The sequence below is a fragment of the Lichenostomus cassidix genome, chromosome 24 (genome assembly GCF_008360975.1).
Source record: "Lichenostomus cassidix isolate B80296 chromosome 24, HeHo_3.0, whole genome shotgun sequence".
Classification (NCBI taxonomy): domain Eukaryota; kingdom Metazoa; phylum Chordata; class Aves; order Passeriformes; family Meliphagidae; genus Lichenostomus; species Lichenostomus cassidix.
The window spans coordinates 2,660,653-2,685,711 of NC_139504.1; the positions used below are offsets into that span (position 1 = coordinate 2,660,653).

The following is a 25,059-nucleotide window of genomic DNA, read 5'->3' on the forward strand; positions in this document are numbered from 1 at the left end:
TGCAGGGAATATTACTGAGGTTGATTTAGAGCCACCAAGAACCGTGTGTGACCAAGCACACCAGCCGTGTGCACCTTTGCTTGTCCTCCATTTCGCTAGGTTTTTCATTCCCTGAACCTTCTGGCTTAAAAAAAAAAAAAAATTATTACAAAAAAAAAAAGCCTCGCCATCCCTTCTCATTACTAATCATTCCCATCAGCCTCCCAGGAAGCACTCTGGGGCCACTTGACCATTAACAGGGCACTAAATGCAAGGTGGAGGAGGGTATATTAATATCTAATAAGAGTGATAGATGATGTGAGCTACTCGGGCACTCTGGCTCAGGTACTCGTGGCAGGTACTGGAGCTAATTTAAAATAATAATAATAATAACAACAATAATAACAGCAGCAGCAGCAGCAGCAGCAGCAGCTGCCTTCATTTTCCAAGTCAATTGATTCCTCAGCAGGAATGCCATCTTGACAGATTTATTTTGATCGAATTGTCTAATTGAATACAGTTCTTGTTTCCCTTCACTTTGTGACCTTTCACGCCTGTGAAATAAATGCAATTTGGAGAATTATTCCTCAGCAGCAAACACAGCTCCTCCAGGGCTGGGGTGCCTGCTCTGCATCCTCAGTTTGCCAACAAAACACTATCAAAGGATGCCAACGCAAAGGAGGTGCCCAGACTTGGGCGCTCTGCCAGTATTTCGTTTCCACTTCCACTTTAAAAAATATTTAATAAAAAACACAACTACAGGATGCTTGCAAGAAGCACAACCAAACATCCTGGCTCTTTGGGCAGATTTTATTTTCTGCCTGTTCAGGTCCCCAGCATTTTCTGCACCTCAACTCCTCCCAGTTTAATGGAAGATTTTCTCCCAGTCCTACGATGCAGCTGGAATAAGACACACCAAGCTCTTCCCTTTCATCCAGCAGAGACAGGAGCTCCAACCCCCACCAGCCATCCATCCAACGTCACCTCCTCCCCGGGCCCTCCCAGCTCCCGCCTGGGATGCTCTGATGTGCCAGACACGAGACGATGCTTCCCATAAATTTCACAAGAACAAGTATCAGGGATTAAAAATAACTAAGCCACGTCCCTCACAGACAAACGCGCTGTCTGCGCGCCAAGAGAGGTCCTGGTGAGAAGAGTTGCAGCTGAATATTTTATAATAATATCAATCAATATTAAAAATGAATGGCCTGCTCAATTTTTAAAGCATCTTAAATTAATCTTTAAACACAACTATTTTGCTTAAACCAAAGGCTTTTGGTAGCCTGAGAATGGTATTTCCATCTGCTCCCTCGGGCTCGTGCCAGGTAGCTAGGAGAGGTCTAATAAATAAGCAAATAATATACATCCAGCACAATTCCCTTGAACCTCAAAAAGGGGAAAATGAAGAATTTACTATGAAATTCATTATTGACTTAGCAGCAAGAAACATCTTTATCAGTGCATTATTATAGGCCCTATTGAGACTATTAAAGCTGCTAAATCCACTGGGTTTAGGCTGGATAACGAGTCCAGCGTCTACCCCTGGAGATCAGGATGGTGCAGGAGCACAGAACCATTTAGGCTGGAAAAGACCTCTCAGATCAGGTCCAACCTGTGCCCAATCCCCACCTTGTCCAGCCCAGAGCACTGAGTGACACATCTAGTCATTCCTTGGACACCTCCAGTTTTGGGGACTCCAACACCTCCCTGTGCAGCCCATTCCAATGTCTAACACCTTCTGTGAAAAAAATCCTTCTGATGCCCAACCTGAACCTCCTCTGGCACAGCTGAGGCTGAAAAAGAGAAGGATGGGGGAACAGGGGAAGCCATGGGGCTGCAGTAATTTTGGGTTGAACCCATCTTATCCCCTCCAATGAATGCCTGCACCTAAACCAACCAAAATTTGGACAATTCCCCATGCCCCATGGGCTGCCCCAGCATCTCAAGAGCTATCCCAGCATGGGAAAAACCTCTCAGCCAGGCAGTGAGCTTCCCAGTGCCAGCGTTTTTAATATATTCAAGAGAATGTGGCATTTCTGATGGCAAGACTTCTGCCTCACTTGCCGTTTAATGTTAAGAGGCTTGTACAGTCAGCAGCATTTAAAGAGTAATGACTGTTTTCATGGTAAATGCTCTGTTAAATAACCCAGGATTATTGTGTTGTGTTATTGCATATATAAAATGGCATTTCAAAAAAAATAATAATTGTTTTAGAGCTAATTGATGTTTTTAACCGGCTCCGTGCGTGGAATTTTTATTTGGCAGAGGGTCGGGCTGCTGTCAGGAAAAGGCAAGAAAGGCAGGGAGGCTTTGACCTGCCAAACTCACTCTGCCTGGGTTTTGTATGGTTCAGGTGCTGCTCGTGGTTGAGCAACAGGAGGAGCTTCAAGCTCTCTCTCTCTGCTCTAAAATTCAAAATCTCATTTCAGCCACAGACAGGTGTCTCTGCAAACCTAAATTACCCAAAACCTAAATGTCCACCCATGGCTGGAGCATCCCTCATCCACACATGGTCAGTGAGACACTGGAGAGCCACTGAGCCAGCAGCACCTCTGCCTCTGCTGTGCAAATCTCCTCCTCTCAGCCCCCCAGCTTTGGTCAGTTATCCATGCAGTGACACTTCAGAGCCACCCAAATCTCCCTGGGGGTGACAAATCCCCCTCCCCTGTTCCCAAGTGTTATTTCTGCAGACAGCCAAGGAGAACCGCCCTAATGCTCAGGCTGATGAATCACTGGTGAGCAATCCTGCTGCGGGAATTTAACTGTGATCATTCCAGGAGGGATTAGGGTGGCTCAGCTCCTTCCCCGCACCCACCTCCCACAAGGCTATTGTCCTCAGCAAAGCCACCACTGTCATTCCTCCAACCACCTCCACAGTGATTTTGTCACCTACCACAGCCCTGCCCTGCCGAGCTGAACACAAATATTCAGTGACCACATGGCTGCTGAGATCCCAAGGCCTGTTTACACCCCTCGGAGTCTCTGGGCTCTTCAATCCTCAATCCAAGAGTGGGGAAGTGCTCCTGGATTTACAGCCTGGAGCCTCTGAGCTCCTCTGACAGCAGATGCCTCACTGACCCCTGTCTGGAGACTGACAGGGCACTGGAGCAGTCAGAAACACTGGCAGAGTCCTGAAGCTTCACAGAGGAGTGGCTTTGGGGATGTGGAGTTAATAACAGGAGCTCTCAGAGTTGCTGGAAGGGAGAGCAGGGCCATCAGAGCCCACAGTTAAAAGCCTCAACCATCTCCTAAGATCTCTGAGTCCAACTATGAGCCCAGTGCCAGCACATTGAGATCACAGGGTGAGAGCAGGGGGTGGCACACACCTCCCAAAGGGACCCAGGGTGTCACTGAGTGTCATCCCTCGCAGTCTGGCAGTTCATTAACTCAAAGGAGTCCCCAGCACCTCTCCTCTGCCCACCAGAGCACCACAAACCAACTCTCGACAGCATATAACTAACCAGAGACCCGTAGTGCAGAGGTCAAAAGCCACCAGCTCTGAATCATCACGGGGAAGGAGGGATGAAAGCCACCATCGTGCCCCAGACCCTTGCAGCAGCAGGGAATGGGCAAAAGGAAAATGTTTAAATGAAGCACATGATGAGGTTTGCAGGGAGGAAAGCTCTGTGCTCCTCCAGCACAGGAAGGATAGCACAAAAATAATTGGGCTGAGAAATCTAAGGGAAGACTGGCCAGGGCAGGAGAGTTCAAGACCATGAGCCTGCTGGTTTGAAGTTGTTTCTCATCCTCAGAAGTTACTCCCAGGCCTGTCTTTGCTGAGCCATCTGCCTCACACCAGCACTCAGAGTGTACTCTGTGGACTCTCCCAGACCTGGCATCTTCATTGCTGCCCTTTAATAAGAGTTGCCACCTTCTGCTACAGCCTTTTCCAGCTCCCAAAGACAAGCTTGATCTGATGTGGGAGACCACATCCTCCTTGAGGACTCACGGCGAGGTGACAGGAGTCATCTCCTTTCTTAGCATCACCCCATGCTCTGCTCACGACCTGTGGTGCTACAGCAGCTGCACAACCCACGAGGTGCTGGTTAAATGCAGCTCTGTGTGCTCTGACAGTGTCAATAATATCACTGGCTGCACACCCAGACTCTATAAAACAAGACACAGACGTGAGAACCTGAGGCCAAAACAGTCTCACCATCATTTTCTCCCAACTCCACCCCCTGCAAAAGCCAGAGCATCTTTTCCCTCAGACAGGACAACTCCCCAGCTCACTCTTTTCTTCTTCAGAGGGAGCCTTTTCCAGGTCCTGGGGCTCTGTCTGAACCCTCTCCCTCCCTTGGAGGCCCCTGGATCCCAGAAGGACACTGCCCTAATGGGTTACATCTCATTACCGCGACCGCAATGTCAAACCACGTCTCCCTCTGCCTTCAGCATCTGTCTCCACGGTATCCAAGTGCCTCAGATGAGTAGAAAAGTCCCTTTGTGTGTTTTCCCAACCCTTGGCTGTACAAGTGCCGTTTAATCAAGCTCAGTAATGAAGGCAGAAATGAGCCAGAACAGGCTGTGCTGCCACAGGCAGGATCAGCACAGGCTTTGAATCAGAGGTGGGGGCTGACCCTGCTACCCGCAGGTGACAAAGGGGACAGGAGTAGCAATGGGGTCAGGCAGCTCCACGATGCTCCAAAGGATCCAAGCAACCTCAAAGTCCCAAACAGCCCATGGGCACATCAGCTATAACACAAGTACATGTCGTAAATCCCAAAGCTGCCCCTACACATTAACACTATGGGATATTTAATTCTCCACAGTTCCCAGGCTCAAATTTAACCCTCCATAAAAGCAACACTTGCCTCAGGACCCCTGAAAGATATTTAGGGCACAAAATCTGTGCTTTGGAGTGTACTCCTGCCTGGCACTGCAAGGCCAGATGCTGCTGCCAGCTCCCCAGCTCACTTCTGAACACAGTGCCTGCTCTCCGGGTTTGGCTTTCTCCCTCTCTCCAGGATCCTCCTCGCATGGATGCTGTCAGCATGTGCTTTAATTAGCACTTCCCTCCAGCCTGGCCAACTCCTCCTGCTTCCAGCATTTGTAAGATGACTTCCCCATCTGTAAATCAGGCACCAGAAGACATCTCTCCCTCCCACACCATTCCTGACAAGAGCTCTGCCCCACCGAGCATCCATTGGATGTTTTGAGGGGAGTCACACACCTGAACCTAAAACCAAATGCTAAAACCACACGGCTTTCCTAAGACCAAATCCTCTGGGCAGAACTCTCTCTGTGTCTGGTGTCACACACTGTCACCTCCCACCCACTTGTTGCTTTTCCCTCTCTGCTCAAATCTGCAAGTCCTGGAAATAGGATTATATGAACATCTCACCTTGTAAAGAGCTGAAGTGCAAGTGTGGAGCTGTAAGAACAGTTTAAAGTTATCAAAGATGATCTGAGATCATCTCAGCAAAGCCACAAAGCAAATAAAAGGCACTTCAAAATATAGAATCCCAGAATGGTTTGGGATGGAAGGGACTTTAAGATTCGTCTTGTTCCAACCTCTGCCATGGGCAGGGACACCTTCCACTATCCCAGGTTGCTCAAATAACCCCAAACTTAAGTTAAGTAATCAACAATATGTAATTTTTGCTCACCACCTCATGGTCTGGGCTTTTCCCCTCCTCTTCCAAGGGATTAACCATCACAGTTACTAGTAGGGACTTACTATTCCCCCCTAATCAAGAGGAAGGACAAACACATTTGCAGCCTGCACTACACAGGTGCAGCCGACTCCAAATAATTTCTATTTCTTGGAAAAGCACGTTCACAATCCTGCTGCTGACATAAAACTCCCTGCAAGCTGTTCTGGGCAGGGACTATCTCTGTGCTCTAACACTCACAAAGTGCCTGTCCCAGCCTCCAGGCCCTACTACAATATAAATAATGATAATCCCTCACTCAGCAATACAATGGAACACTTGCACGGTATTAAAAATTATTTAAAATTCATACCTACATTGGGAAATTATTCAGTAAACTCTAATTACTTATCAAAAGCAACGATGATAGTTTTAAGGAGAGGGAGTGCCCATAAATACAGAGCCATAAATAAACTGCTTCTCGGTAGCACGAATTAATTTGTATTTAATTGCTAGAAATTGCTATCAATTACCAAACATTCCTTGCAGAATAGGCAAATTCTTTTAAGAACAATTTCAATTGCTAATTGGAACTCTTTTTTTTTTTTTTTTTTTTCATTTTTCTTCTTTTTCATCCCAGCTCCTGCTGTGTGCAGGAGACCTCCCAGCCAGTGCAGTTCTGCACTTTTGGGGGGCAGAGAAAGACCCAAGAGGAGCCAAGGAACCGCTTGGGCTTCAAGAGGTTTAACCACCTGTAAAACCCTGAAAATGCAGGAAAAACAGTGCTGAGAAACATCCCTGACACAGCAAGGAGAGTGATTCCTTGCAAAGGACTGAAAGGAGGGAACTGAGAGCTGAAGTTACACATCCATCAAGCATCCAGGGAGAGAAACACCTCCCAGGGACTGTGTATCTCCCCTGAATGCCACAGGAAATCCGTGGCACACTGAGGGAGGCTCTGTGTGTCCCCTCCAGAGGCAGGGAGGCTGCAGGATGATGCTCCTGCCGTGTGGCAGGACAGGAGCTGAGCTGCACGCCTGGCTGCCACTTCCCGCCTCTCCATGCTGAACAGCCCTGCTATCGCTCCTGACTCATTTTCTGGTGTTTTCTGCTTTGCTGTTGGCATAACATCCCATCAGCACAGTTAATTACATCCACGCTGAGTGTGAAGGACAGGCTGAGTCTCGCAAGGAGCCGGCGGCTGTGCAATCCTTCCCGCTGCTCTCGCAAAACAGCTTCCACGGATGCTGACAAACCATGTGCGAGACGGCAGCTCCCGAGGGAGCTCCTCCCTGCAACGCCAGGATTCGGGACTGCTCTCACCCCCACACCCCTCTGAATTCACCCAGTGTCCCTGATGTGAGCTCAGCTTGTGGCTGCAAACATCTTGTGCTGGGGATGTCCCATCCCTGAAGGTGTCCAAGGCCAAGCTGGAGCAACTTGGGATAGAGGATTCCCACCTTCCCATGGGACATGAGATGAGCTTAAAGATCCCTTCCAACCCAAACCATTCCAGGATTCTCTGATCTCCCTGACCATCATTGCCCGAACAGAGGCTACACAGACTCCCAAAAAAGTTTGCTGGAAGCACAAAACGCAGAAGAAACATTTACCCATGGCAGCTGATCTGCCCTGTGCCTGCAGAGAAAGCCCCAGCACAGAAAGCCCTGCTCACACCAAACCCACCCTGCTGCTGGAGGCACTTGTACATCCATGGGTGAGAGCAGACTGGAAGCAGAGGAGGGTGCTGGGAAGAGCTGCTCATGTCTACAGCTCGATTAAAGAGAGACCCAGGGTCTCCAGGACTGTCAATCCAACATCCCGGCACCGCTCCATCACCGTCCCCCCAGGAGCAGGCTGACAGTCACAGGGAGCCATGTGCCAGCCATGACAAGCAAAGCAAGTGACATGCACATCTCCTGCTTACAATAACAGCCCTTCCGTGTCTAATCCATCATATTCGATGCAGATCTCTTACCCTGAAGTGTTGTCAATGAGGATTTAATTTAGTGCTAATTAGACAAATATTGCATGTTGAACAGCCATTGATTATTAAGAGACAGGGAGCGTGGCTCGGCTCAGCAGTGAGCACGGACACGCTGGATTATATCTGGGATGAGGCTGGTAAATGTCTTGCTGTTTCTAATCATCAGATAGTAATTAACGTCCAATAACTTGTAACTTGGTTTATCATTATAGATTTAGGAAGGCAGTAATAGTACTGTATGCTAATTAAATATCAATTGATTATTTAAGGCATATAAAGATTTAGCAGCAAGGTAATAGATATATACAGTTGTTAAAGTTTAATATCCATCACACGGCATTCTCTTGTTCTATTAAGTTAGTGTTTAATGAAAAAGAGTGGTTTGCCTGCAGGAAACTTTTGGATTGGGGCTTCCAAAGTGTTTGACAACATGTATGTGACCCAAGGGTCAGAGTCCCTCAAAGGAACAAAAAAGTCAGGAAATTCAGATCCTCAGGTGAAGTGAAGTCAAGAAAGAGGTGGTGGCAGAGTCCAAGGCGCTCCTAAAATTCCCATCTGAAATTTTGCATCTCAGCCTTCCTCTCAATCCACGCAAAGCTCCCCAAAAAGAAAGACAAGTTGTCAATTCCCTACTGGGTTAAAACTTCCAAACCCCAGCCTGGCACCTTCCAGAATCCCACCGCCCCACAGGGCAGCCTCATCCAACTGGAAAAGACATGCACAAGGAGCTGAAGTTTGGAGCAAACTTCCCTAAATAATAACGGGAAAGGAATCAATAGATCTCTGCCACCCCCTCGGTATTTGCCCCCAGAGCTGCCTCTCCTCCCCAGGATGGGGTCTGACCTCATGCTCAGCACCAGTGATTTGGGAGGGTTGGGAAGACTGAGCTCCTTCCCATGTGAGAGATAAAACTGGAGATGAGAGACAGAAGCCTGGCATCTGAAAGGGAAAAGATAAATGGCTTCTGAAGGGAAATAACCTGCTGGACTCCATGGGTTTGGCAGCACCCTGCTAAGTGCAGCATCAGTCTTGAAAACCGCTGCAAGCTCAGCAGTCGCAGGACAAAGCATGGGATTTGGAGAGTGAGGCCAAGCAGATGTCAAGGTTTCTTCCCAGAGGGAGCCCGTGGCCAGGATGATGTGTTTCTGGCCACCCTGGACGGCTCCCAGCTTGGGGAGGTGGGCTAGGAGAGAGACGGAGCAGGGAGAGCAGCTTTCAGTGCAGGGAGCTGCTTCCTGCAGAAGGGCTGGCCCCATGGCTGATTTACTGGGCAATAAAAGCAAAATCAAGGAAAATGCCTCAACTGCACTCCTGAGAGTGTCCAACCTCAGTTATAGAGTCTGGGCAGGCACCTCAGCTGCCTCTTAAAAGCTTGTCTTGTACACAATATGTCTGGCATGACTGGGGAAGGGGTCCAGGGCTGTCTGGCTCTGTGATGGGAGCTGGAGCACAACACCCACAGCAAGGAGAGAAGGAAAAGTGCTGCTGCTGCTTGGGAACACCATAGAAAAAGGCAGCAGGATGAGGCCAGCAGCCATTCTGCAGCAGGCTGGAAAACCCCAGTGCATGGAAGGAAAATCAATACACTCCATCATGGACCTTCTCACATGGGGCACCACAGGATGTGGATCTAGAATGAGACATCTACACATCTCTACTTTAGAAACCTGCAGGGTCCTTGATGGCATCCCAAAGAGCCAGACCTGCAGCACAGCGATGCTATGAACAGGCACACTCCTGCACAAGGAGATGCAGGACCAAAAGACAGTTCCCCAAGCCCTCTGTGCCACCCAGCAGGACCTTATCAGCCAGCTGCAGCCTGAAACTACTGCAAAGGCGGCTTTTCCTACCAGTTGGGAAAAGAGTTTATACTGGGCTGGGTCTCAGAAGCAGAGAAGCACCTTACAGGTCCCAGCCTGCCTCCCTACAGCTGTCCCAGACAAGAAAACCTCAGGTTTCCCATCAGCTCACAGGGCAGCAGCTCCAGCCGTGCCTGGGTCACTGTCTGAGGCACCTCTGGCTTCCCCCCTGCCCACCAGGCTCCTTGCTCCGTGGTACAGAGGAGATTCGATTTGTCTGACACAATTTCTCCTTGACAAATCTCTGCTGGCTGTGGCACAGCTTCTTGTCCTTTCTAGCTGATCGCAAATGATTTTGCTTGTTTGCTCCAGAGCTTTGCCAGGTTGGAAGGTGAGTGATCTCCTACGATAGTTTCTCTTCCTTTTCTACACCAACCATTCTATTTGACTTTCCCCAGAGGTCTGGAGCATTCCCTGCCCTCTGGGATGAGCAGTAGCGGTCCTGACATCATTCCAGCCACTTCCCCACAGAGCCAAGCAGGAACAGAATCAACCCAGGCAATTTATACCAGAAATCCAGCAAGAGAGCAGAGGAAAGACTGAGAAAAACCCCTCTCAAATAGTTTTGCAGTGGAGTTTACCCGAGCTGCAGCAGGCAACAAAGAAACGTCAAGAGCAATGAGACAAGGCAGGGGAGGCGTCGTAGCAGATAAAGGATTCTTCAGGTATGAGACAAAACCAGCTTTGGAAACCTCGCAGAAGTGAGTTTAAAGTCTCCAGAGGATATCAATTGAGAGTCTGTCACTTGGTGTCAGGATAACTTTCTGGACAGCTCTCGGAGCTTGTTAAGCTCTCGCTTGGGCTGCATTTGAGCTCTGGTGGCAGCGCTGTCTGCAGGCACAAGCGCTGAAACCAGAGATGAAAAAGATCTGCTGAGTCCACGCAGCTTTTCCATTATCCCTCCAACATCCACCAGCACAACCTGCAACACCCCAGTGGTGATGGGGAGCTCAGACAGTGTTGCTCCAAGACACACTCCCTCACTCAAGGAGGGAATGTCTCCATGCAGGGGCAACACTGTGAAATTTGGCTCCTCTCACCCCAAAAATGGGCTGGGGTGTCCAGGAGGGGTTTGTGGGAGCAGGGTGGGAAATGCAGCATGAATGCAGTGGCCTGTGTAAAGCAGGTGGTCAGAGCAGACGGTCGTAACACTGTCTCAGCATCACAATCTATGGCTCTGGGTAGAAAATAGCTGCTTCCCCCACAGCAATCATTTCATCAAAAACCCTGCAAGACTCCTGCTGTTCCCACTAGCCCTGGATCCCTAACTTTAATTAAGTCCAAAGAGCCTTCCTGCAAGAACAAGGGAGGAGAGGGTGACTCAGACAGCGATGGGACCAGTCAGCGCAATTATCATACAGTTAAGAATATTAATTAAAAAACAGCCCTCCCCCTAGTAAAAAAAAAAAAAAAAAGGCAAACTAATCAATTCTACTTAAAGGAATATATGGGGATAAGGAGCAGGAGCAGGGAGGGTGACGGAGACAGAGATGGGACGCGCAGTGAATGCTAACAGCTTCCCACCGTGGCCACTGCCGCAGTCAGCCCCAGGCCTGGCTGCTTCCAACAGTTACTCCGAGTCTCCTCGGAAATGGGCTCAATCTCTCCTTCTACCTGCTGCCGCATCAGAGCAACTCCTGTGATCACACAAAGGACTTTAAATCTCGGCTTTAACTGCCTTGATTGAATTAAATGCAACACCACGGTAAAGCAGGCTCTTCATTTCAGGTGCGAGCATGGAGCCCTGCTCTCCCGCTAACGGCACTCTCCCTCTCTCGGAAATGATGAGTTGCTCATGGGTTATGCTCTTTAAGAAAGGGAAAAAAAAAAAGTCATCTGATAAAGTGGGTTATAAAACCGGTGGTGGTAATAAATGGAGAGCAAGGAGTCTGATGCAAAGCCTGCAGAGAAGGCAGAACCCGCTGTGGGGACACAATATCTGAACCATGATTAATATATGGCTGTGGGTGACAGCGCAGGTGCCACCCGCGACACAGGGGACAGCGAGGGCAGAGGGAAGCTCACCCAAGCACCAGAGGGAAGGTGTCAGGGGAGGATGATGAGTGACTGGTTGCCAAGTGCTGAAGCTGAGAGGGGAGAAGTCCCTGGCAGGCACCTCCAGCTCAAGCGCCAGCAGCCTGTCGGTGGAGATGCTTCCACCACGGCAATGCAGCTGGGATAAAACCCAGCCAGGCTTTCCAGGCAGGATAACCCATCAGGACGGCCAACCATGACCTGCCAGTGGTGTCCCCAGAGCAACCGCAGGGCACACATCCAATTAGCAGCATGCAGAAAAAGGTGTGACTCCATAGCACAATAGGTGTGACACAACAGCCCCTTGGCAGTGGACACCACACAGGACAGACAATGGGCACGAGGGGACAAGGCCAAGCAGGGACACGATGAGATGGGAACAGCCTTGCAGTGACTCCTCATCCTCCCAACAAAGCTACAGTCCCACAAGCAAGAGCTGCAGAAAAAGGCATCTCATGCTTGGGTTCAGGCCAGGGAAAGGAAAGAGTTGTGGAACACTCAGCCTGCAGAGACACTGCAGGAAAGCACTCAGAGTAGAGCAAACCTGATGAGAGCACAGCTCTAGCACTCCCAGCTCCTGCCTGAAACACTCCAGGCCAGATCTGCAGGGAGCAGCACCACCACACACTCATCACAGAGGGTGGAGAGGAGCTCAGCTCCCTCCTCTCCTTCCATGCTCATCCTCCTTTCCTGGGACTCTCCTCCCAGTGACACAAGGATAAGAGCAGCAGCCTCCCGTGGCTCCTACCAGCCCTGACACAGAGCAGGATCTGTCACGAGAAGGTGCCCTGAGAGCATAAACCATTTCTCTTTATCAGCTTCTATTATTATCACATTAATGGAACCTTCACTGGCAGGATGGATGCTCAAGTGCCCAGGAAGCACTCCTGGCTCTTTCCTGCCCCTCCACGGGAGCAGGGCGCTCTGCCGACAAATCCCCAGGAGAATTACGGTCTGGTTCGGGCGCAGACACGACTATCGGTTCCTTTTTATGAGCCTTCATTGTTATTACCACCTATTTCTTTTTACATTCCTGCCAAAATACCAAACATTAATCTCCCTCGCTCCCTGCAGGCAAAACATGGGTAATTGGATTTATATGGGTTAGAAATTTGTTAGATTTTTATATAAATATATATATATATACGCACACACATACACAGAGGGAAAAGAGAAAAAACAGAAGGTGAGGGGATGCATTATCCCATTGGGAATGATACTGGAATTTGGGTCCAAGCTGGCTGAAGCCAAAGCCCCCCACTTCTCCGTGCTGGCTGCTGGGCTTTAATTTAGGAGTTCATCTCACAACACTGAAATTCGCACTCTGAGAGCTACCAGTCATGGATTTTTCTTTGGTGCACCCTTTGCAATGCCCTTTACCGACTCCCTTCTTCCACCTGGTATTTTTCTTTCCCCCCTCCCAATTTTTCTTTCTTCCACTTTCTCCCTCCTGGACTCACATTCCTCTTCCCTCCAAGCTCCAGCCTGGAGGCAACACCACACACAAGCCTTGGCACACTAAGAGAAGAAAAAGCAGGATGTGTGACATGTCCTCAAGTGTCCCCACTCTGAACCCACCAGCACTGGAGATGGCGCAAAGTACCTCATCAGCATCAGCACAATTTGCTGATCTTTTACAGGATGAGAAAAAATATCTTAAATTTACAGCTTACACCACAACAGATGTTGTTCTCATTATCCTCCCCCTCCACAGAGAAACAGACTTGGAGACCCATTTGTATCCCAAGGAACAAGTCCGTCAAGTGAGCATAGTCATGGAAACAACTCATTTTAAGCAAATCTTGGGAAATATTCATAGGAAAACAGAAATTTAAAATGTGAGCATTTCGCACTGAAGAGCCGACCTTGAAGGGTTCTGTCAGGAAAGACAAGACCTACATATCAAATCCAACCTGCAGTAAACAACCCATTACAGGCTAAAAATTGTTGACAGGGGCTGTGGGGAAATTATTTTTCTCATTAAAAAAAAGGAGAAGGAAAACCAGCACATCCTAACCCTCAAAGGCTGCTCACAAGGACAGAGGAAGAAGTGATAGTCACCGAATCAGATATTTCTTATGAACTGTCTGCTCGGCTGCAGTATCTAAAGATTATCACTTAAAACAGTATGTCCAGCTGTTGTAAAAAGCATCCGTGGTTTAGGGCTGAGGAATGCAAGGAGGAGGCAAACTGTGAGAGCAGTCAAGGGAACAGAGAAACTCTTTGGAAAGCGGGAATGTGAAAGACAGCCACTGTGCCCCCGTTTCATTTTGCAGCGTTAACACCTAATCCTGTTCCAGAAACAAAGCCCTGAGCTCCTGGAGGAGTGTGAGTGATCCAGGGGAAGGACAGCTATTACCAGGGAGTTTATTATCCTTGCAAAAAGATCTCTGTACCCTATAGCGCAAGGATTACCAACAGTTCAGTCTCATCCCCAGGAGGTAAATATCACCACTTGGAACTATTTTGGGCTAGTGGAGCTTAAAAATTTAGTGTGCGGGGTGGATTTTTTGCTAGACAAGAGGACCTTCCTGGGGCTTGAATCCTGGCCCTGGGAGAGGTGACAGTGAGGGTCTCCTCCTCCCTCTGCAGAGCCCCACCAGCTTGCTGTGCTCTTCCAAGCAGCATTTTCTGAAGCAAACCCCCAGTGCTGTGGTTCCAGCCTGTGCCAGCAGGACTCTCCAGCTCTCTGACGCTGAGTCCAGCCCTACACCCACACAAAACCTGCCTGGTGCTGCCTCAGCAGGAGAGGGGTTGGCACAGGCAGCAGCCACAGCCTTGCTGCCTGAAGGTGAATTCCCCAAAGCCAGCCCTGAATCTCCTCAGAGTCAAATCTTCCCCTTGCACGGCAGGACTGTGCTCTTGGAGTGAGGACAACCAGCGCTGGGGACAACGAACTGCAGGGAATGCCAGCCTCAGGGATAACCAACAGAGAAAAACCAGACTTAGGGACAACCAGTATCAGGGACAACAAACTGCAGGAACCATCAGCCCCAGGCACAGCCAACATCAGTGACAACAAACCACAAGGATCACCAGCCTCAGAGACCACCAGCCTCAGGGAGAATGGATATTAAGGACAATGAACCACAAGGAACACCAACCTCAGGGAAAACCAATCCAGGACCAAACAGCACCAGGCACAACCCGCCTCTCACTGCACAACCCCAGCAGTGACCTCACTCAAGCCAGTCAGCCCTGACATGACCTGGACACCAACATTCATCCCACAGCAAAGGACACCAGGATTTCCACCTCCCTCCAGCATGTCCTTCGCTGATGCCACCAAGGACAACAGAGTGGTGGGTGCTGTGGAGCTGCTCTATCCCCACCAGGGTGGGAAGGGGCACAGCCAGGGATGCTGGGTACCACCAGCTCCACAGGCTCAGCATCTGCATTTTGGCAGCATGATTGGTGCAGCGGGCTGGGGAGGAAGCAGCCCTCCTGCAACCCTCTGACCTTTCTCCAACCACCCTTCCAGCGGCTGCAATATTACAGCGAAATTAGCGGGCACTGTAATTACAACTATCAGGAGCAGATAAGACAAGTTAAATACCAGCTACCTAGGGAGAAATTATTATGCCAGCCAGGAGGATCCAAATGCCAGAATCCGTGGCTGTAATTTCCCTGAGTCGCCAATTACAGCTCCGCCACGCAGCGAGCTCTACCTTGGAAACGGCAGGTATATATTTAGCTGCTCCAGAAAACTTTTTGGGGAGGAGAGGGGGGGAAGGAAGGGGCAGCCATGGAGCAAGTCCTCGCTAATCTGCTCTGCACTAATCCCCACGCTTTTAGCATTTGCACACAAAGAGCAGTGACTCTCTTCCCGCTCCCCAGCAAGGATTTAACAGCAGAGATGTGGCTGCAGTAACGCTTCTTTTCTCTGCCAGCTCCGTGGCTGCTGTTGCAGGGCGGCAGGTGAGTGTCACAACCCCCATTAACAGGTAGGTACACAGAATATCGGCAGTTTGACTGAAAAAAGAGGCAAAAAAATGTGATTTCCTGACTTCCCAGACCTATGCCTGGAGACTGTGGTCCTGCCGCCTGCTCCTGCTGGTTGTATTTTACTGAGGTCTCGTCGTGTGCTGGAAAATAGACTGCGGTAGGTTATTACACCAAAAGAAAAAAAAGAAGAATCAAAGCAGCATTGTCAGAAATAATTAAAACTATAATTGCAAAAATAAATGGAGGAACAGCATCTCATGATGTTTTATTCGGGCTTTTTATTTTTAATTGGAATTGTTCTCACACTCGCTAATTGACAGAACACAGCCAGGCACAGAGCCTTGGATGCGAATGAGCAAAGCTATCCTGACTTCTTGGTCTCCTTCATGGACAGGCAATGGGAGAGGCCATGGGTTCACCAGAAGCAGACAAGCCCAGGGGATTTGACTTGAAAATTTGCCCTCATAAACAGAGATAAAGCATCTCTATTATTTAGTTTGGAAAAAAGCCTAGCTATACCTGCCTTAGCACCAGCTGCGAGTGCTCATTCCTCTAATCACCACTGAAAAGCCACTGTAGATGAATCATTTTACAAATGGGGAAACTGAGGCTGAGAAATCAAAGGGACTTCCTCAAGTCCTGGTGTCCCTACAGTGACAGCCACAGAGAAAACTCAGCACACCTCATCTCCCAGCTATTCCCTCCAACCACTGAAATGCACTCTCTCCCTCAAAAAACCCAACAATATTTCTTAAACAGAGATAAAACTATAAAGCCTTGAAATTCTGAGCAGCTGGTGGTTTATGTCTTTATGAACTGTACCAATGGTGTTATAAAGGTCAGTTTGCCGGCGGCACAGTGGGATGATCCCATTTCCATCCCCATTGCAACACCGTGGGAATATTTGCCACAATTTCCCCTCCAGCTCATGCACCAGCAATGGAGATGCTTCCACCATGGATAAAAACCCAGCCAAGGTTTCCAGGCAGGATCAACCCACCAGGATGGCCAACCATGACCTGCCAGTGATGTCCCCACAGCAAACCCAGAGTGCACATCCAACAAGCAGCATGTGGAGAAAGCCGAGACTCAATGGCGCTCTTCCCAAAATCAGGAACCTAATCCTTGTTTCCACATCAAATTCCAGCTGGGGGATTAAAAAGTGACCATCTCCAACCTCCCTGCTGGTTACCAGTGTGCTCTGTATTCCATTTCATGTCCCAAACTGGCAGATAACATGAGTTACTGCTGCCATCTCAACACCTGAGTTTTGTATTCCTGAGTCAGGAAAGAGGCAATTTGGTTTTATTTTTAACACTACACAGAGAATTTCCATACTGCCTTGAGTTCCCCGGAGAGGAGAGGTGCCTGAGTGTTATGGGAATTGTTCGTTCTTACAATAAAAAGGAGTGAATTACCAACAATCTCTGCTTAAAAGGGAAATTATTTGTTGCTGATCTAAGATGACCTGTAGATGGAGCCTGAGTTTCTGCAAGGATTATGCTGAGCCTCCCTCGGAAAAAGGGTGGAGAGCTGGAAATGGAAGCGCCCAAAATCCAATACAGGAAACCCACAAGCAGCCTGAAAAGCCTCCAGATTTCCTCCACCGCTTTCACACAGCTGCTCTCTCTCCCAGCTCCTTTCTGCAATGCAAGGGGTGGTTAGAGAGCTGATCCTGGAAAGCAAAGAGCTTCCACCAACGCTGCAGGAGCCAGGAGGATGCCCTGGCTCAGCGAATCTCATGACCAGGACAAGGGAGAGAACCTGGCCACTCCAAACCCTGCAGCACTGGGGCTAATTCTGCAAGAGGTACACACTGGAATTACAGCTTTCAGTTTTTCCAAGCCCAACTCCTTGGTTTGAACCCCGAGAAAAGTGTCATTTGCATGGAGGAAAGTAGAGGACACCACCACCTCCAACTGTGGGTGACAGGAGAAAACCCCATTTAGCAATAACACCACCCACTGGGAAAGACCTCCCAGGGCACTTTTCCCTGCCTGGCTCTCTATAGGAAAGCAAAACCTACAAATAAATATCAGCCTCATTCTCAAGATCCTCCAGCTTTGGACTCCTGCCTTGAAACCACCACTGATGCCACCACTTTGGCTTCCTGTGTGCAATTCCCTGCCCACCTCCAGATCCCAAGGGAAGATGGAAAACTTCTTGCCACCCAGAGGCTGCAGAGAGGCAGCAGCAGGGAAACAAGGAGAGAAGGACCACTGGGAAACAGAAATGCAAGGAAAGATGGGGCAGACTGGGAGAAAATGGGAGCTGCAGGCAGAAACCAGCCTGCAGCAGGTGAAAGGTGACTTGAGAAGGAGAAGAGAGGAGATAAAAGCAAGGAAAAGATGCACTGGAGAGCCTGGGCAGGAGCAGATGCCAAGGGGAGAAATGGGTAAAACCAGGTGGTTTTGGGACAGGGGCTTCCTCTAAGTGTCAGCACTTGGGGGATGCAGAGTTTCTCACAGGAAGGCTAAAATCTCCCACCACTGTGGGGCTGCTTCACAAACACCCCTTCCTGCAAACAGCACAGAAAAGAGGCCAGAAGCTTAAAAATTAAAAATTAAAAAAAAAAAAAAAAAAAGGAGATCCAAGTCAGCCCTCTGCTGGCAGCAGGCTCAGCTGGACTTGCAGGGGCTCCCCAAGGAGCAGGAGGCACAGACACCCATCCTGCTCTGACCTCCACAAGCATCACCTCTGACAGCCCAAAGCCCACCGTTCACCATGGAGACAAATTCCAACAGCGAGGAAAAGAGCACCAGGGCCAACAGTACCTCTCTGGGGCATTGTCCTCCTTTAAACTGCCTTGCTCACACAGCTCAGGTTAATCATCGTTGCAGTTCAATTAGGAAGAGCACAAGGAGGCAGAACCCTCACAGCCCCCAGGTTCACGGGGCGATGACAAGTGTGTCCCAGCGGCTCCCTGGCAGGGACTGAGGAGCAGGGACGAGCCCGGCGCAGGCAACATCCCAAAGTCTGGCAGTGGCCGCGGCAGGAAGAGGGCAGACAGGCAAACACTGCCTCGCTCAGCAGCACGGAACACACAGAACCTCCGGCCAGAGCCTGATTCCCACCAGCACCAAACATTTCCCCCACCAAAGCCCACCTCGGGCACGGGAAACCTGCCTGAGCACCCAGGTGAGCACAGCACCCTCTGCTCAAAGCGGCACCAGCTCCTCATCCCTGCTGCTCACGGAGAGCGTGACAGGCTCTGCCTGTGCCATCCCCGTGCCTGGCTTGGGGAAGAGCAGCTGCTCTGCTGCAGCCCTGCTCCTTCCTCCAGGTCTGAGCGAGGAGCAGCCAGCCTCGGCTGGGGGCACACGCTGCTCGCTGGTGCGGGGAAAGCAGACAAACTCCTTCGGGCTCTCTTGCTCCACGCTCACGTCCCACCATCCCCGCGCTCCTTCCCTGAGTCCCACGGCTCCTGGATTAACCCTGCCGGGGCTGCCTGAAGCCCTCACAGCACGACCCAAAGCCCCAGCCACGCACTGCCTCCCCACTGCCCTCCAAAACAACGCTGGGCTGCTCTCTGCCCATCTGGCCACACTGCTGCGATGCCTGTGGAGAGCTGCCGTGCTACCTGGGCAAGGCACGGCGTACACCTGTAACTCATTCAGGGAATGAGAGATGCTCGGCCGTGTTGTGCGGCACAGGAGTGACCCATCTGCATATCAGCCGCCTGTGTTTCTCCTACAGCAAACAATGTAAGGGAAAGCATCCATCAGAATTCATAAGATGCACCCCTGGAGTAAAAGATTGATTTGATATTAACGGATTCGTGCGGAGACTATAAAGCGATCGAGGCAAACGCTGACACCTCGGAGGCATCGCAGCCCTGGAAAGCCTCTGGCAGTGCAAGCTGGCACCGCTGCCAGGAGCACGGACCCTGTCCCCTCCCAGCAGGCACAACTTTGGGAGTGTCAGGCAGCGCTAACTCACCGTCTGCCACCTAAACCCCTGTGCTGGCTCCTCGTCTGGCACCCGCAGTCCCCCCAGGAGGTCGCCAGCCCCGCGCTGCAGCCCGAAAAGCACCGGCGCATCCAGCCCTCCAAAACTGGGTGACCCCACCGCGACGGGGACGAGCTGCCACCCGGAGTGTCCCCTGCCACCATGGGGACGAGCCCCTGGGACACACGCAAAGTCTCCAGTTGGTCTCAGGACCCTCCGGCAGCCCCGCTGGGCACAGAGCATCCCCCAAAAGCCACAACCAGGACCCCCCGACCCCCCGAGGCCCACGTCCAGCTGCTCCTACCTGAGCGTGGCGCTCTCCCCTTGCCGCACTGTCACGTTGTCCATGGCTTTGGGGAAGGTGGCATCTCCGCTGCGCACGGGCACTCCTGCGGGCACAAGGAAGAGCAGCCTGAGACAGAGGACGACCAGGCACCTCCAGGGCAGGGCCAAGCACCCACCGACCCCCATCCTGGGCAGCGGGGACTTTTCCAACAGGCAAAAAACACACCCGACAAGGCGAAAAGGGGGAAGGGGTGGGTGGAGAGGAGGGATGGGGGGGAGCAAAACCACCGGGGCGAGCGCTGCGGAGCTCCACAGAGATCAGGAGAGCCCCCGGCAAGGCTGGCTGCGAGCGCTGAGCCTGCCGAGCGGCATCGGAGGGAGTCCTGCTGTCCTCGGGCGAGGGAGGAGGACGGGAGGGCCGGGGGGAGGAGGAGGAAGAGGAGGAGAGAAGGTGCGGAGCACGAGATGAAGGTCACAGATGTGTGGCTGCTGGAGACGCTACTTTCAGCTGCAGCTGGGCAGGCGCTGCGGAGATCTGGCATCAAAAGTTTATAACCCACGGAGGAAACGTGAGTGTCTGTGAAAGGAAGGGGAGGGCGGCATCGGCACCGGGGTGGGCACAGCGGGCCGGGGCTGGGCTGTTCGCCGGCTCTCACGCTTTTGTTGAAATCATAGGGGGAAAGGAGAATTTAAAAAATACAAAAAATATATATTAAAAAAAAAAAAAAGCCAATAAATCTCCCCAAAATCCCGGTTCTGTCGCAAGATCGAAACTTCCCCGCGGAGCTGCAGGCGATGTCCCCGATGCTCCTCGGCTCTGCCCAGAGGGTCCCGGAGCCCCCTCGGGGCCGGCGGCTGCTCCGGCCGCGGCTCAGGCGCGCAGCGGGGCGGGAGGGGCGCGGGGGGGCGGCGGCAGCACCCCGGCCCCGGCCGGCAGCATCCCCGGGGTTGTCATGGCAGCAGCTCCAGCGCTGCCCGGCGCCTCGGCTCCCGCACGGCCCGAGCCCCGCACACGGGCGGGCAGGCGGGCGGCAGCGGGGCGGGATGCGCAGGAGGACACGCACATTAACCCCCGCCGCGCCGCGCTCCCGCAGAGCCACCGGGGCTGGCGCCAGCCGAGGGACCCCCCGAGCCCTGAGCTGCTTCAGCCCCGCTGCAGAGAGGGCTTTTCTCACCCCTGTGCTCGCCATATGACCCCCCCCCAAGAGCAGCAGGCTGCCCACAGCCTCGCCCACCCCAGCGTCTTTCCCTACATCCACCTGTTGATGCATTCCCCCGGGGGGGACTGGGACCACTTTTCTCACCCTGTGACAATCAGGGTCCTGTCCCCATGTCCTTCCCCCACGGGATGGTGTAAGGCAACTCCAGAGCTTTTCCCCGTCCTGTCCCTGCTCCCTGACACTGAGATCCTTGGATTAGGAAGCCCAAGGGCTTTCCACCCCGCCTCTCACAACAGAGCAGCACCAGACATCAACAATAAATTTCAACAAACTTCCTCCTTTGGAGACACCCACAGACCACCATTCATCTCCTCAAAGAGCAGCTGATGGCACCAAGACCTTGCTGACCATCCAGACACATCTGTGTGTGCCCACAGAAAAAACACCCCACGCTGCCAGTGTTCCTCACACAGCTCCTCATGCCCAAGCCAGGCTGGACCTTGGCTGGATGCCTTCCTCCAAAGGACATCTGCCTGCTCTAGAGATGCTCTAGAGCCCAGGGAATCTGCCCATTCCAGGGGCTAGAGGAGGAAAATAACCACCAACAAAGGAGTTTTAACTAATTCAGGACCCCAGCCTCATCCAGAGAAGCAAACACAGCTGTCAGAACTGATAAAGAGGTTTTGCAAGGGGTTTTCAGTGATCCCAAGCCCAATTTTCAGCAGAGCAGGTCCCTTGTGCATGGCAGTGGGACTCAGTGACCCTAAACACCCACTAGCCACAAGCTAGCACTGCAGAGGTGTGTGTTGCCTCCCAGCACCAGCTCTGGCACCAGAGGGATGCTCACTGCAGCCTGGATAAATAGGGCAGCCTGGGAGCCCAGGGAAGCAGGGAGAAAAGCAGGGCTGAGTTTTCCATCAGAAAGCTCTTCAGCTGCTGAAAAGTTGGCTTAACCCTGAACACGCAGGTTGACTGCTTCCATACCAGGGATTCTTTTGGGGGGAAGGATGGGAGAGGAAGGACATTCCATCTCCTTACTGAGCTGCTGCCACTCTGGCACAGGAGAATCATGTCTGCTGGAAGGGAGGGAGCAGCACAAACCCATAGCAGCCCCCACCAGTGAGACCACAGGCACTGCTGAGCCTCATCCAGCAGCAGGATTAGCTCCAGGGGACAAGGATGCTGCAGGGACCACAGGCTCTGCTGGGTAAAATGGTGTTTACCCCTTGGGATAGGAGCTGTAGACGTAGAGTGTGTGTAGCACAAAGCCTGCCAGAGCCAGAGCAATCCAGGAGAGGGAAGATTTATAGGGGAAAAAAGCCTGTCTGCCTCACAAAGAGACTCTGAGGAGGCTGGAGAGCCATGGATCCATGAACAGATGCAAAGGCAGGGAATAAATGGACAGACAGAGAACTAAACTGGCTGCTACAGACAGGTAAGAGGATATGGGGCATCACGAAGGGGAGAGAGAGGGCTGGAAAATTAATGTGATCCATATTTATGTAACTGGGAAGGGACCCAACAGTCTGGAGTGTCTGTGCAGGAGACTGCAGGAGACATGGCTCAATCACACTCATCCCAGAGGCCACTTTGGGCACCTGACAGTGCTGCAGGCAGCCAGAGAAGCCTCTCCTGGCCTGGTCTCCTGGGCCACCCCTTCACAAATATGTCCCAGTGCCACTGCTGGGATTAATGGTACCTCCCCAGTGCCTGCACTGCCACCAAATGAAGGGAGGGAGAAGAGACATGGGGGAGAAAAGGGCAAGGGGAAAAAGATCTTGAAATCCAGGAGGCTGCAAAATCTGCACGAAACACCAAGTCAGCAGACACAGAAGCAGAGGCACTTTTGCACCGAGACAGTTGCAGACCTGAGGTTGTACAGGGTGGCTTCAGTTCAGGTCCGTGTCTAAAAATATCGCCTCGCTGAGAGGGACTCAAGGCTGGCACAGGCCCTGGGGGCACCAGGCATATGGCAGTGGCGGATCCTGCTCCTCACGGTGACGTTAACAAGCCCTGACCTTCTCTCATCATCCCAGAGGCTCAGGAAGAAACTGAGCCGGCAAGGACGAGTCCTGCACCTCCCCGGCTCTCGCCTCCCAGCCGATTGTCAATCTCGGCTTTTATTAGTGGTGCGGTTTGGCCTCCCTCTCCCTCCGAGATTTCTCCCTCGTTGCTCTAATCAGGAGCTTGCAAATGTCAGGAGTACAGGCCTGGAAGTAATTAGTGAGGGACCAGAGCCTGGGGGCCGTGAGGCAGCTCAGCCACAGCGCTGCTCCAGCACTGTACTGGGAAGCAGCCTGCAGCCACTGGGACCCATGGATGGCCACCCTGGGTTTCATTCCCCAGCTCATTCCTGCTCTCAGATTATTTTCCTTTTCTCCACAGAGCTCAGGGCACACTGAAATGCTCACTGTGCTGCAGGGAGTGAGTCCAGCTCCCTTGGGATCAGTGCAGTGAGGGATGGAGTGACTGCAGTGCCACTTGGCCAGCAAGGGCCACCTCCTCCTCACGAGAGCTCTTTGGGACATTGCCTCTTCCAAAAGAGATCCAAGGAGCATTCCTAACTCCTTTTAAACCTGCCTGGGTAGGGGAATGCTGGAAAGCATGGACACAGCTGCACCAGTGAGATGTACAGCAGCTGCTCCCACATTGGGCATAACATACCATGTCCTTGTCACAGTCCTCAGCAGGCAAAGAAAACTAATTCTTAAGGCAAAAATAATGGAAAAGAGCATTCTATTTTTTCTTCTTCCCTGAGATGAACTTTGCTGCATCTCAGCCCTTCAGCCTTGTTCACAACCAAAGGGGTTAATGCTCCACTCAGGAAAGCAAAAACCCAGCAGAGCTGTAGGGAAGAGCAGTCCCTGGAGGTCCTGGGCTTGTTTAATCAAAGAGTAATCCTTGCTTCCAGGGATTCACCCCCCAGCACTGGTGGAAGTTCTCCAGATGTCCCTCTGGAAACCCCAGACAAGCTTTTTCAACGACAGCAGCTCCTCTCTGGTCCCCGGCTGGCAGACAGCTGCCGGCACTTTCAGTCCAAAACTGGGCTCTTCTAAGGCATCTCTCTCCTGGGGCATGGGAAATTTCTAATCCTGAGCATCTCGGCCACCCTACCTGGCCAAGACATCTGTGACACCTCCATGGTGGATGTGGAGCTGTCTCAGTATCCTGCACCCTCCAGATGGTGTCTGGGCTCGGGGCTATAAGATTTTTAACTAATTTCTTTCCACACTATTATCCCCTCCTCCCTTTTCTCCCACCTCCTCTTTCTCTCCCTCCTTCTCTCCATCTGTCCCTCTCCCTTTTCTTCTCCACCTTTCTCTTGCACACTTGCAGCTGCTAATTTTTCCCCGGCACATTTGGCAATCCATCCCGACACCTCTTCCCCCACACCCCGCCACCCCGCTTCGTGCTCTTCCCATTTGCTGCCGAATAGTCTCATTTTTTCACCCAAAAGAGACAGCACGAGCACGGGCAGCAGGAACACACACACCCCACCATGTGAAGCAGCACAGCAGGGAGAATCAGATCTCACTGTCCTGGGATAAAGCTGAGCATCCACTGCTTTGGGGGAGTGGGGAACTGATGCCTTAAGGATTTTTAGCTGCTATTTTTCATGTATCTGTAGTTTTGGTGTGTAGCTTTAGGCTCCATATAAAGTGCTAAAAACCTCTGTTCCCAGCATTTTAGATAAAACAGTTGCTCAGTTGGAAAATCCAAGGACACTTTGCTGCCTCAGAGCCCCAAAATATATAAACAACAGTGAACTGGGGGGAGCAAGCTTGGAGTAACAGACATAATCTGAAGGTGTAATTGGAGGATTAAAGCTCGATATGTTAATAGACAGAATTTATAAAATGTGAAGAACTGATGACTTGCTGTCCATTTTGGGTGTAGCCTCCCTAGGCTCTGTCTGCCCTAAATGTACCTAAAGACCTTTAATAAATTAATCTACTTTTTCTTCTCCTAACTTTGTCTAGCCTTCTGTTTTAGGAAGCCTTGTTTTAGGCATCAGAACAGCAAAGCATCATTTCCTTCCCAGGTGGAAAGCCTTAGGAATGGGATTCACAGCTGCCCTGACCACTGCCAGGCCACTAGCACACTCACAGCTCCCCCTCTGTCACCTCAGCCTCTCCCCAGCAGAATTTATTTATCCCACTTAATTTTTCCAGTTCTTTTATCTTGTTTTATCTGCACACTAAATCAGGCTCTCTCTGCAAACCGAACTTTTATTTTCCGTGCTGTTACATTTAATGTGTTTTATCGCATGA

At 51.2% G+C, this 25,059-nt stretch overlaps 1 protein-coding gene and 1 long non-coding RNA gene across 10 annotated transcripts in view; one reads left to right on the top strand and one right to left on the bottom strand.

Moving 5' to 3' along the window:
• The window catches only part of LOC146427471 (opioid-binding protein/cell adhesion molecule homolog), a 295,961-nt gene that overhangs the window by 90,682 nt on the left and 180,220 nt on the right, over nt 1-25,059 (bottom strand). For 6 of the 8 annotated variants that reach the window (XM_085081659.1, XM_085081660.1, XM_085081655.1 and 3 more), the window contains exon 2: nt 19,648-19,732. In XM_085081659.1, the coding sequence (XP_084937785.1) occupies nt 19,648-19,732 (85 nt within the window). Of the gene's footprint in view, nt 1-19,647; nt 20,636-25,059 lie in introns of those variants that run through there. The other 2 variants (XM_085081663.1, XM_085081658.1) reach the window with 2 other exon arrangements.
• Nucleotides 14,466-15,633, top strand: LOC146427472 (uncharacterized). Of its 2 annotated transcripts, none has more exons than XR_014856422.1 (4): nt 14,466-14,752; nt 14,932-15,132; nt 15,246-15,368; nt 15,465-15,633. It is a non-coding gene; the product is annotated as an uncharacterized LOC146427472 (long non-coding RNA). The 2 variants fall into 2 exon arrangements; XR_014856421.1 differs by having other exon boundaries at nt 14,467-14,752; nt 15,341-15,368.